Source organism: Papio anubis, chromosome 6, assembly GCF_008728515.1.
Source record: "Papio anubis isolate 15944 chromosome 6, Panubis1.0, whole genome shotgun sequence".
NCBI classification, from domain to species: domain Eukaryota; kingdom Metazoa; phylum Chordata; class Mammalia; order Primates; family Cercopithecidae; genus Papio; species Papio anubis.
In genome coordinates this window covers 13,471,660-13,484,608 of record NC_044981.1, presented here as the reverse complement: position 1 = coordinate 13,484,608, position 12,949 = coordinate 13,471,660, and the positions used below count along the sequence as shown (strand labels likewise).

Genomic DNA, 12,949 nt, shown 5'->3' with positions numbered 1-12,949 from the left:
CTGGGACTCATTTACATCACTGGTAAAATGGGTTTCCAATAACCTTAGGTTGCTGCGAGGACTAAAAGGGACAATGCCTGGAAAGGCTTCAGTATGATGCTCAGCACGCAGGTAACGCTCCGGGGACCGAGGTTGTTAATACCAGCTGTTCGCACCTCGCCGGGTCCCCTCACTGCCCCCAGGCCAAGGCGCCCACTGCTCTCTTCCAAGGGACAGGCGACTAACCTATTGGGGCGCGCCCTGCCTAGATAGATTTATTTGCTTGCTTGGGGCGGGGTTTGGAGTGAAGCAGGGAGGAGAAGAAGATGGTGAGGGCAAAGAAAGGGAAGAAGCGGAGGGGCAGGAGGCGAGCGAGGCGGGGCCGGGGAGGAGCCGGGCTGGGCTCCCAGGGCCCGGGCGCAGCGCGCACCCGGAGCTGGCGGCGGCGGGGGCGGGGGCGGCGCGCGGCGGCCAATGGCGCGCGGCGCTGCGGTGAGGGCGGTGCAGGAACACCGGCCGCTGACAGCCAAACTCGCCAACTCCGCCCTCGTCCCCGCGGGATCCCGGAGCCTGAGCCGGCCTGGGGCCGAGGCCGCCCGAGCCGCGAGGCGAGCGAACATGGCAGCAAAATGAGGAGGCTGGCGCCGGGTCGTGGCAGCCGCTGCAGCGCTGCAGCTTGAGATCCCCGTCCGGCGCGCTCCGGGCCGCATCCTTAGCCGGCCTCCTGGCGGTCGCGGGATTATTTCATTCCGAGCGGAGGGCGAGACATAAAGGAGACTCCCCAGCGGAGCGGGTCCGTGCCCAGACTCTGGGGCAGGGTGTAGACGTTTGTGTGTGCGATTCGCCGGCTGCGCAAACGACGCGGGAGAGAGACGGTCCCGGGCTGCGGCGGCGCGGCCGCGGGGATGAGCCGGCCATGGAGCGGCCTTGGCGGGGCGCACGCAGCGGACTGGCGCTGCCGCCGCCGCCGGAACGCCGCCTGAGCCGGGGCTCCAGGGGGCTTCGAAGCCTCCGGCGCCCTGGGGGGGTCCCTGTCGCCGACTCCGGGAAGGACGCAAGCCCCGCGTGGCGGACACTGCCGCAGTCACCGTACTGAGGCGCCCCGAGCTTGCTCCGCCTGCAGCTCGGTGCGCGCTGGGCACCCGGGCGCCTTGCCCGGTGCACGGCGGCTGGCGCACAGCGGCTAGATTGGCTGCAGGAGCCGGGTGCAGGACTAGCTGGAGGTGGGTGTGTGCGCGTGTTGGACTGGAGATCCGAGTAGAAGCAGAACCAGGCGGCTCTGAGCAGCCATGCTTCCCGGGGTGGGCGTGTTCGGCACCAGCCTCACGGCCCGTGTCATCATCCCGCTGCTAAAAGACGAGGGCTTCGCGGTGAAGGCGCTGTGGGGCCGCACGCAGGAAGAAGCGGAGGAGCTGGCCAAGGAGATGAGTGTCCCCTTCTACACTAGCCGCATTGATGAGGTGCTGCTACATCAGGACGTGGACTTGGTGTGCATTAACCTGCCGCCGCCTCTCACCAGACAGATCGCTGTCAAAACCCTAGGTGAGCGACCCCTACCCTGCATCCTCCGTCCCACACCCGCCCTTTAACCTTCTCTGGGTTCCTTCCCCGCTGCCTTTCCCTTTCCGTGTCCCAGAAGCTTACCCTGCATCTACGCTGCCCTAGGGATCTGAGATCCCAGATCCGACTCAGAGCTCCCTCCTTCCTCGTCCCGGGCCTTCCCCACCTTTGCACTTCCCTCCTGCCTCCTGGCACCACTTGGACGCGGTTCCCCACGTGTGTGGCTGGCAGGCTGGAGGAGGAGTGTGTTCCGGGGATCCGAACTAGGAAGATCAGATGCCGATATCAGGGGATGGGGTGCTCCGCAAGAAGAGGAAAGTTAGTCCTCAGCTGTGTGTGTCGTGTACGTGTGTGTGTGTGTGTGTGCGCGCGCGCGCGCGCCTGGGAGACGCGAGTGCGCGCCCAGAAACGCCTGAATAAAGGGCCGCACACGTGTCTCGGGTTTTCTTGGGTTCGACAGAGGACCTGCCCTTCAGCAACTGTGGCACCCTGTTGGGGTCGTTTGTTTCTTTCTGCTGTGAGTTAGTTTAGCGTGACATTGGAGGTGTGACCATCGGCTGGAATTATTTCGTCTGCGCTGGAGGCAAGGATGATGGGAGTAGTTGGATGGGGGTGATGATTTAGAATGTTTTCAGAGGCGTCATAGGTTAGTAAAGACTGATTTGATAAAACCAGGGGTTTTAACTTTTGACTGCAGCCTTCCGGGAAATGTCTTCTGCCACAGTTTGGAGTAATCGATTTTAAATTTTTACGGGGATGGGCGCAGTAGCTCCAGAGGCATGGACGCTTTGCATCAGAAAAGGCCCTCCCTAATCGCCTTCAGGAATAGTTTCTGGAGGCACAGTGTTGACCCGCGGGGGCCAGAGAAGAGTTCAGGGTGCCTCACCATCTGGTCCCTGCTCCCCTCAACTCCCAGGCAGTCTGAACAATCTCTGAGCACAGAGTAGCAACCTCTCAGCCCATGCTCAGGGGAAAGAGAAGGGCATGTTTTGTTCATCATCAGTTCTTACATATAACCTAAAACAATGCCAGGAAGCTTGCTTGATCTTACAATTCCAAGAAAATTAGCAGCTCACCTTTGAAAGCTGAAGTTTCTATTGGTGAGGAAAACACAAAGCTTATAACAAGAACAAAGCTTATAACCAGATGAAGCGAATAGTAGAACAGATTAGAAGGGAGGAACTGCCAAGGAACAGAGACCATCCAGAAACCAACCGGAAGTTATGTAGTCTTGGAAAGACTGTTTTATTTTTTAAAAATAGGTGTGGATTCAGGGTGGGTGAAATATATATATGTGTTTTAATTCTGCCTTCGAAGAGCTCTGAACAGAATGTAGAAACTCTCCATAGAAAGGCATTTTTATCAGGCCATTTGGCTGTTGACTCAGATGCGACATCTGATGGAATTCCTAAGGAGGCTGCTCACATTGTCAGTTTTAATTGTCAGTTAATTTTATTAAGTGTCTGCCCTTTGTGGCCTGTTTCTTTGGCCTTGAACTGAATGCCATTGAGTCTGGCCAATATTTATTTTCTGTTTGATGGAACATGTGTATTGGGTGGATAACTCCCTTGTTTACATTGGCTCTTTGCATATTAAATATTTTATAACCATCTTGTGGTATAATTCTATTAGTGCAGTTTGTACAAAACTGGTCCCTCATGAGCCCTGGGTATACTGGAGAGCTTAGGACTGGTCATATCTGAAAGACCATGTTGTAACTTCGTTTCTCCACCATAGAGATGGTGGTTCCTGTCCTGGGTACAGACCCACAGAGCAAACCTAGAGCAGGAGGGTGGCGATTTGGGGAACAAGGATGACCTTGTTTTCTGGCTGTCTCTGGGAAGTTGGCCATGAAAGTATCTGGGGGCTTTGGTTTCAAGAGATGTAACACAAATTAGACATTTCTGGATACTTCTTCTGTTCTTATTTTTCAAATATCCCTGTGACTTTTCTTTAATTAACAAGACATGTCTGTTATCTCTTCAAAGCCAATGATAAGAGGCATAATAGACCTAGTTTAATAATGGTGATGACAGAATAGGGTTTTGTTCATGTTTTTAGGGTAGGTTTTGAGCTTCTTTCTTCTTTCTTTTTTTAACTCCTTCTTTTGCAGGCTGCCCCTGCGAGTGCACAGTGGGGTGGTCGTCTTCGTTTGCTTTATAGTCACTATTGAAGGTTCAACACATACAACACAGGAAGTGAAAAACCCCAAACAGTTATCAGGCTGGTCTGGCTGTTGGGAGTGTATAGATATAAGTGTTTGCCTGGAATTGAAACTAGCTACTCTGACTTGTCCTGGTAAATTGTCCTTTTAGCAAAGTCCTGGACTTTGGCTTGCTTGCCCAGTGATGGTGACAGGTCTGTGACCCTTGATCCACACTGATAACTGGTCACAGGCCTGTCAAAGTAAGGGGCTGGTCTAGGGACCACAGTGAATGGAAACTTAAGATCAATTGAATCACACACGTCCTCCTTTAATTTATTATTATTATTATTATACTTTAAGTTCTGGGGTACATGTGCACAACATGCAGGTTTATAACATATGTATACTTGTGCCATGTTGGTGTGCTGCACCTATCAACTCATCAGCACCCATGTCATTTACATCAGGTATAACTCCCAATGCCATCCCTCTCCCCTCCCCTCTCCCCATAATAGGCACCGGTGTGTGATGTTCCCCTTCCTGAGTCCAAGTGATCTCATTGTTCAATTCCCACCTATGAGTGAGAACATGTGGTGTTTGGTTTTCTGTTCTTGTGATAGTTTACTGAGAATGATGGTTTCCAGCTGCATCCATGTCCCTACAAAGGACACAAACTCATCCTTTTTTATGGCTGCATAGTATTCCATGGTGTATGTGTGCCATATTTTCTTAATGCAGTCTGTCACTGATGGACATTTGGGTTGATTCCAAGTCTTTGCTATTGTGAATAGTGCTGCAATAAACATAGGTATGCATGTGTCTTTATAGCAGCATGATTTATAATCCTTTGGGTATATACCCAGTAATGGGATGGCTGGGTCATATGGTATTTCTAGTTCTAGGTCCTTGAGGAATGGCCATACTGTTTTCCACAATGGTTGAACTAGTTTACAATCCCACCAACAGTGTAAAAGTGTTCCTATTTCTCCACATCCTCTCCAGCACCTGTTGTTTCCTGACTTTTTAATGATTGCCATTCTAATTGGTGTGAGATGGTATCTCATTGTTGTTTTGCTTTGCATTTCTCTGATGGCCAGTGATGACGAGCATTTTTTCATGTGTCTGTTGGCTGTATGAATGTCTTCTTTTGAGAAATGTCTGTTCATATCCTTTGCCCACTTTTTGATGGGGTTGTTTTTGTCTTGTACATTTGCTTGAGTTCTTTGTAGGTTCTGGATATTAGCCCTTTGTCAGATGAGTAGATTGCAAAATTTTTCTTCCATTCTGTAGGTTGCCTGTTCACTCTGATGGTAGTTTCTTTTGCTGTGCAGAAGCTCTTTAGTTTAATTAGATCCCATTTGTCAATTTTGGCTTTTGTTGCCATTGCTTTTGGTGTTTTAGACATGAAGTCCTTGCCCATGCCTATATCCTGAATGGTATTACCTAGGTTTTCTTCTAGGGTTTTTGTGGTATTAGGTCTAACATTTAAGTCTCTAATCCATCTTGAATTAATTTTCGTATAAGGAGTAGGGAAAGGATCCAGTTTCAGCTTTCTACTTATGGCTAGCCAATTTTCCCACCACCATTTATTAAATAGGGAATCCTTTCCCCATTTCTTGTTTTTCTCAGGTTTGTCAAAGATCAGATGGCTGTAGATGTGTGGTGTTATTTCTGAGGGCTCTGTTCTGTTCCATTGGTCTATATCTCTGTTTTGGTACCAGTACCATGCTGTTTTGGTTACTGTAGCCTTGCAGTGTAGTTTGAAGTCAGGTAGCGTGATGCCTCTAGCTTTGTTCTTTTGACTTAGGATTGTCTTGGCAATGCAGGCTCTTTTTTGGTTCCATATGAACTTTAAAGCAGTTTTTTCCAATTCTGTGAAGAAAGTCATTGGTAGCTTGATGGGGATGGCATTGAATCTATAAATTACCTTGGGCAGTATGGCCATTTTCACAATATTGATTCTTCCTATCCATGAGCATGGTATGTTCTTCCATTTGTTTGTGTCCTCTTTTATTTCACTGAGCAGTGGTTTGTAGTTCTCCTTGAAGAGGTCCTTTATATCCCTTGTAAGTTGGATTCCTAAGTATTTTATTCTCTTTGAAGCAATTGTGAATGGAATTTCATTCATGATTTCGCTCTCTGTTTGTCTGTTACTGCTGTATAAGAATTTTTGCATGTTAATTTTATATCCTGAGACTTTGCTGAAGTTGCTTATCAGCTTAAGGAGATTTTGGGCTGAGACGATGGGGTTTTCTGAATATACAATCATGTCATCTGCAAAGAGGGACAATTTGACTTCTTCTTTTGCTAAGTGAATACCCTTTATTTCTTTCTCTTGCCTGATTGCCCTAGCCAGAACTTCCAACACTATGTTGAATAGGAGTGGTGAGAGAGGGCATCCCTGTCTTGTGCCACTTTTCAAAGGGAATGCTTCCAGTTTTTGCCCTTTCAGTATGATATTGGCTGTGGGTTTGTCATAAATAGCTCTTATTATTTGGAGATACGTTCCATCAATACCGAATTTATTGAGAGTTTTTAGCATGAAGGGCTGTTGAATTTCGTCAAAGGCTTTTTCTGCATCTATTGAGATAATCATGTGGTTTTTGTCTTTGGTTCTCTTTATATGCTGGATTACGTTTATTGATTTGCATATGTTGAACCAACCTTGCATCCCCTGGATGAAGCCCACTTGATCATCCTCCTTTAATTTTTAAAAATTTCCTCGAAATCCCTACCTTAGTGAATGAGGCATTCCTCTGTTACAGAGACATTTCTACCAAGTGTCTACACTGTCCAAGGCTGCCTCTTATTAAGTACATACTGTGTGCCAGGCAGCATGATAAGTGCTGCGTATAAAGCATTTCATTTCATGACTAAAATAATCCTCTAAGATAGATATTAACTCCATTTCACAAATGAAGCAACTGAGATTCAGAGACCTGAGTCACATTGCTCCTGGCTAGAGATTTGAACCCAGCACTCTACCTCCCCCTGAGTCATTTCTTCCTCTTCCATCAGCTGTACCTGTTCCTCTGCCATAGATCATGGCAGCCCAGGTGAGACTGTTGGAGTTGTCCTTTGTTCCTTTCTCATGCCAGTCCTGGAATCGGTTCCCAAACCTGGTTGATGCCATCTGAAACTCTCTGTGTCTGTTCCCCATAGAAGTCAGGTCCTTACGTAGTTTCTGAATTAGGTTCCAGTCCACCCCACCCAACCCTGCCTCTAGCCACTATCCACACTGCTGCCAGGTATGCTGGAGTGCTAGAGACCTGGTCGTATCATTGTTTCCTGTTTCAGGAAAAGCCCCAGCTGATTGGCATGACATGCCCAGCCTCACGTCCTGGTGGCCATTCCCGAACCCAAGGGCTTCAGCGAGCCCCCACACTGCTGGGGCTTCCTTGAAGGGGCCCTGTTGGTGCACATATCCGGGTCTCTGTCAGGAACGCCCCTGTCCCTTGAGGTCTTCTTCCATGTTTGGCCTTCAATACTCAGTCCAAGTGTTACCGCTTCCTCTCCCTGAAACCCGTCACCCTACATACCCTTCTGTCGTCTCTACACTGTGTGCCGCCATCTTGCCTAGCACCTATTTTAAGGCATTCATTTAACATTTAAATTTTATTTAGTTATTTTGAATTGGCTATATATTCATGCGGTACAAATTTCAAATGCTATAAAGTACACATGGAAGACCTTATGTCCCCCAGTCCCTGTCTTCGGACAGGAGGCAATCGTTATTACCAGTTGTTTATGTCTCCCATTCAAGGCCATATATATATGTCTATATAATGTATAATATATACATATATTTTACATATACACAAATACATGAAACTCTGAATGTGAAAGTATTATTGTTCCTATTTTTGGCTACCTAGTATTTCATTGTATGGATACATCAAAGTTTACTTAAGCAGTTCCCTGTTACTCAACATTCAGGTTGTTTCCAATTTTTGCTTATACAACCATGTAATGAATAATCTTGAGCATATGTCATTTTGCACACATGCCAGCCTGTTTGTGGGATAGATGTGTAAACTGCTGGTCAGAGAATACATGCTGATTACATTTAACAAAGATATTGCCTCATTAACTGGCACCTAAAATGACACTGTATTTTTTGTCAATTTCCTTGTTGCCTCTCCCAGCAAGCGTCCTGATGGTCAGGATACAGACAAGGCAAAGAAGCCTCACTCACCTTTGTGTCCCCAGCAGCGCGGGGCTCCAGGCCAGCACAGGCCCAAGCCAACCTGCCTGGGTCCAGTCTTGTTTCTTATGCAGTCTACTCTGTACAATGGGGAAAGTGAGCACATGTGCACGTGTGTGTGTGTGTGTGTCTAAGGTGTCACTCTCCACTTTCAGTGGCTCCCATAGCACCTGAAATAACATCCAAGCTCCTTGCCATGACTTTCTTGGCCTGAAATGGCCCTGCCTTGTCCATCTCTTCCACTTCTTGGATGGCTTCACACATTCCTGGACTCTCTCTATTCCGGCCACCTGGCCTCTTTTCTGTTCCTCAGATGCCAATCTCTTTCCTGACTCTTGGCCTTTGCACCAGCTCATCCCTTTGCCCAGAAGGTTCTTGCCTCACTTTTTGGAATGGCTAGCTCATTTTCACTTTCAGGTCTCAGCTTACATGTTACTTTGGGCAAGAGGCCTTTCTGGATCCTCCCCTCCCAATTAAAAGGTTCTCCCCCAACCTCAGTCCTGCCTCTGTCATCCTCTTTCTCTTCCTGGTAACACTCTTCACGGTGTGTGATGATCTCTTTCATTTGCTTGGTTGTTTTCTTGCTTGCTGTTTGTTTCCCCAGCTAGAATGTGCATTATTGGAAGGTAGGACCCTTGTCTGCTTGGTTCATCAGGGTACCCTTATCTCCCTTAGACAGTGCCAGACACTTAGTCACCTAGAAGACACACTATAAATATTTATTGAATGACAAATGAATACATTTTCATTGAATACATGTATGCCTGGCGGAAGGCAAAAGGTTCTAAATAGAATGTGTCAATTAACACATAGTATTCTTATCCTCCTGTATGCAGTAGCTGAATGCCTCTCAAACTTTCAGATGTGGTTGCATCACCTGGGGATCTTATCAAAAACCAGATTCCAGGTCAGGCACAGTGGCTTACGCCTATAATCCCAGCACTTCGGGAGACCAGGGCAGGAGGATTGCTTGAGCTCTCGAGATCAGCCTGGGCAACATAGTGAGATCCTGTCTCTAGCCAGGCATGATGGTGCATGCCTGTAGTCCCAGCTACTTGGGAGACTGAGGTGGGAGGATCACCTGAGGCCTGGAGGTCAAGGCTGCAGTGAGCCGAGATCATACCACTACACTCCAGTCTGGGTGACAGAGTAAGAACCTGTCTCAAAATAAAATAAAAAACAGATTCCTGGGTGGGACCTGAGATTCAGAATTTCTATCCAGCCCTCAGGCAGTGTGGATGCTGGAAGAGTCAGACACTAGAGATGAGATAGCTCTCTGCCTTTGGGAACAGAAGACATCCCCTGCTGTGAGTAATTAACCTGTCAGGGGAACTGTGCTGAAATGCCTGTTGCCTTGTGTGGAATGTGATGACATCTGTTTTCACGATCCCTGTATTTGGAGACAGCAGTGCAGACTCTCTTGGTGAAACTTCTCCATGGGAATGCAAGGCTCCTTTGGGATGGTGAGTAAGGCCATAGGTTTTCCTTGAGCTTTGATCTTGCTGCACACTGATCTTGTCACAACTTGTTTGGCATCATCAGCTGAGGACCTGGAGCAATTGGCCCTTTTCTGTCCTTCTTCATGGTGTCAGCAGTTGCTTCATATTGAGGAGGGCTGCTAGAAACAGAGGTGAGGGAGTGAAGAGGAAATGGGGTTGAGAGAGGACTTTGCAAGCCAGCATTGCCACACCAGTAGAAATAAGGCTGCAGATAATGCTCACAATGTACTTGACAGCAGCCATTCTGACATCCTAGCAAACCCTGCATTTCCAGTTCTTGCTTGAGATCTCTTCTGGATCTATTCCTGTCTCCACACTGTGTGAAAAAGGTGATTGCCTATTTCTCTTTGGGTTCCTGCCCCTGAGCACTGAGTGAAATGATTTTTGGTCTATCAATTTGTTGTAGAGCCGAGGAAGCCCTTGGGCATTACGTAAATGAAAGAAATTACTCTATTTATCGTTAGGAGAAGTCAAGCCTCACCAATCTCATTTCATCTAACTGAAATTAGGTGCAGTTGAACGATTATTTTGTTGATGATATCTGGCTTTGATAGTGTGCAATTCTGCAGAAGTTTCCATTGGAGTGAGAAGAAGCTAAATGAAGAAGCCATTTTGATATCTTCATTTTGATACCTTAAACTGGGGAAGAAGAAGAACAACAAAAAGTGGAAGTCAATAGCATGTTTTAAGGGTTTCACCAAGAATGAAATATACAGGCACTTAATTATATATTTGATTCAGGGCAATCATAGCCCAGTAAAGAGCATCATTATATAAGATGTTGTGCTTCAAAACACTCATCAATGAAAGGAAAGGTTGACGGGTTACTACTGTGTGACTTTGGGAGTCATACCCATCCTTCCTGAGCCTCAGTTTTCTTACCAATAACACACAGCTAATACTATCATATAGGGTTGGTGTGACAACTAAAATGAGAGGGAAAATATAGGGACCTACCCTGTGGCTGCCCTCAGCTATCTGCATCAAGCTCAATAAACAGTAGTTTTTACTTTGCCCTGATGCAATGAGCTCTTTTTTTAAAAAAATTAAATTTTTAAGTGAGTAGTTCTTTAGCCTCTTCCAAATGGTGCTTTTGAAGATTTTTTAAAACTATTTTTTGAAGAGATGATTCCTTCCTGCAAGACTCAGAGAATGTATTTATTTTTTTTGTAAAGGGACGGTACCTAAGCCAAGCTTCAGGTGTCATATTTGCTGTGAATCCAATACTTGCTTCACAGCTACGTGATCACTCAAAGGTACTGATGGGGTTACCAAGAGCTCACCATGCTGCTGTGAAGATTTACTGTCCCTTGCAGTGTGGGTGCTTAGGGGGGTCCCACATGACGCAGGCACAGGGCTGCAGCAGGGGCTTTAGTAGACACCTGGAAAACAGAAATCCTCTGAATTTTATTCTGCTTCTCTCCGTGTGTCTGCTTCCTCATCCACCCCTCTCTACACCAGCCTGCTCTGCTTCACAGGCTCATGTGGTGGGGGAAAAATTGTCCACACACACTCCCAAATATGAACATGACAGGTTCAACCACCTGAAAGGTGCAGCCCTGCCCCCGCACCCAGCTCTCCCTGCTTGTACCAGATGCTTTCTCCCGGCTCAGTCTTTCCTGTGGTTACCCACAGTGTGGGGGATACATCACCAAATGCTGCTGAGACCACCCTGCTGGAGGGGTGGAGGGATTGTTAAGAGCAGTCATTCTGATCTGGGCTGCACTCTCCAAAAAAAAGTGCTGATTCTAAGAATATAGACAGTGGAAGTTGTTACAAATGTAGACTTTTTGGCCGGGCCTGGTGGCTCACACCTGTAATCCCAGCACTTTGGGAGGCTGAGGTGAGTGGATCATCTGAGGTCAGGAGTTCGAGACCAGCCTGGCCAACATGGTGAAACCCCATCTCTACTAAAAATACAAAAATTAGCAGGGGGTGGTGGCGTGCACCTGTAATCCTAGCTACTCGGGGGGCTGAGACAGGAGAATCACTTGAACCCGGAGGTGGAGGCTGCAGTGAGCTGAGATTGCACCATTGCACTCTAGCCTGGGCAACAAGAATGAAAAAAACTCCTTCTCAAAACAAAACAACAAACAAAAAACCAAATATAGACATTTCTTGATTGTGTAGGTAGGGGTTTTTTTTTTTGTTTTTTTGTTTTTGTTTTTGTTTTCTGTTTGTTTTTTAGATAGATTCTCACTCTGTTGCCCAGGCTGGAGTGCAGTGGCGCCATCTCAGCTCACTACAACCTCCACCTCCCAGGTTCAAGCGATTCCTGTGCCTCAGTCTCCCAAGTAGCTGGGACTACAGGCATGTGCCACCACACCTGGCTAATTTTTGTATTTTTGATAGAGATGGGGTCACCATATTGGCCAGGCTGGTCTCGAACTCCTGGCCTCAAGTGATCCACCCACCTTGGCCTCCCAAAGTGTTGGGATTACAGGAGTGAGCCACCACACCTGGACTGATCGTGTAGGTTTTTTATCTGCTTTGTGAATTACACACTTGGAATTTCACTGCTTTGATAATAACCATAGCAAAAAAGAAATCATAGATGTGATGATCTATTAATACCAACATTGTTATTATTATTAAATTATTAAATTTAAGACATATATATTTTGAAGAGTGTGATGGGAAAGTAGATAAACATGACCAACTGCATGGAGTTCTATGGTCTTGGTAGGTTTGCAGACCTTTACCAAGAGCCTCTTGGATAGCATGTGCAGCAGGTCGCAAGAGTGCCATGAGACATAGTCGCTTTCTGCTCAAGTACTGTCTTAAGGGCTTGAAGGAGCCAGGAGTCAGGAAAAGATTGAGGGAGATGGATTTCTGCCTTCAGACTGCCTTTTTATGGGAACCGCAACATCAACTCTTCCCTGGGTCTCCAGCCTGCCTGTCTGCCTGCCTGTCCTGCACCTTTTAGACTTGCCAGCCCCACAATTATGTGAGCCAATTCCTTAAAACAAATCTCTCTATCTATATATGCACACACACACACACACACACACACACACACACACACACACACCCTATTGGTTCTATTTCTCTGGAGAACCCGACTAATACAGATTTTGCCTGGATCAAGGCCATCTGGCTAGGCAAGCTGAGAGAGGAGACACCTGGAAGACGCGTCAGTGGAGAAACTGCTCTGGTTAGTTCAGCTGGTGGGTGTGGGGCCCTAGGAGAGCAGCAGGCCTCTGAGCACTTGTCCTCAAAGCAGGAGACCTGGAAAGCCAGCGTTCGTTCTTTTGGGTCCACACTTGAGCTAAGGAGAATGTTGGGAAAGAGGCTGTCACACCACTGAGAGCCACAGTGACACTTCACCCTGAGCAATTCTATACCCGCCTACAGTTCTTTGATTCTAGGGTTTGGGTGAGTCTGGGATGCCTTGGGGTTTAGACCTTCCTTGAGAATTGTTAATATCCTACAGTGGAGAATTAAAAAGTGCAGGAAAATAAGTTTACATTAAAACGTTATGATTTAAAGAAATTTTCCAGTCTCTAATTTTAATAGCCCTCAGAGTATTAAGATGCTTCTTTGATTAATGTCCTTAAACTG

At 46.9% G+C, this 12,949-nt stretch overlaps 1 protein-coding gene across 1 annotated transcript in view; it reads left to right on the top strand.

Moving 5' to 3' along the window:
• The first annotated feature begins 589 nt into the window (after nucleotides 1–589).
• GFOD1 (glucose-fructose oxidoreductase domain containing 1) overlaps nucleotides 590–12,949 on the top strand; it is a 125,546-nt gene continuing 113,186 nt past the window's right edge. Inside the window, exon 1 of the mRNA XM_003897072.4 lies at nucleotides 590–1,521. Within this exon, the coding sequence (XP_003897121.1) occupies nucleotides 1,269–1,521 (253 nt within the window). The 5' untranslated portion in view covers nucleotides 590–1,268. The remainder of the gene's footprint in view (nucleotides 1,522–12,949) is intronic.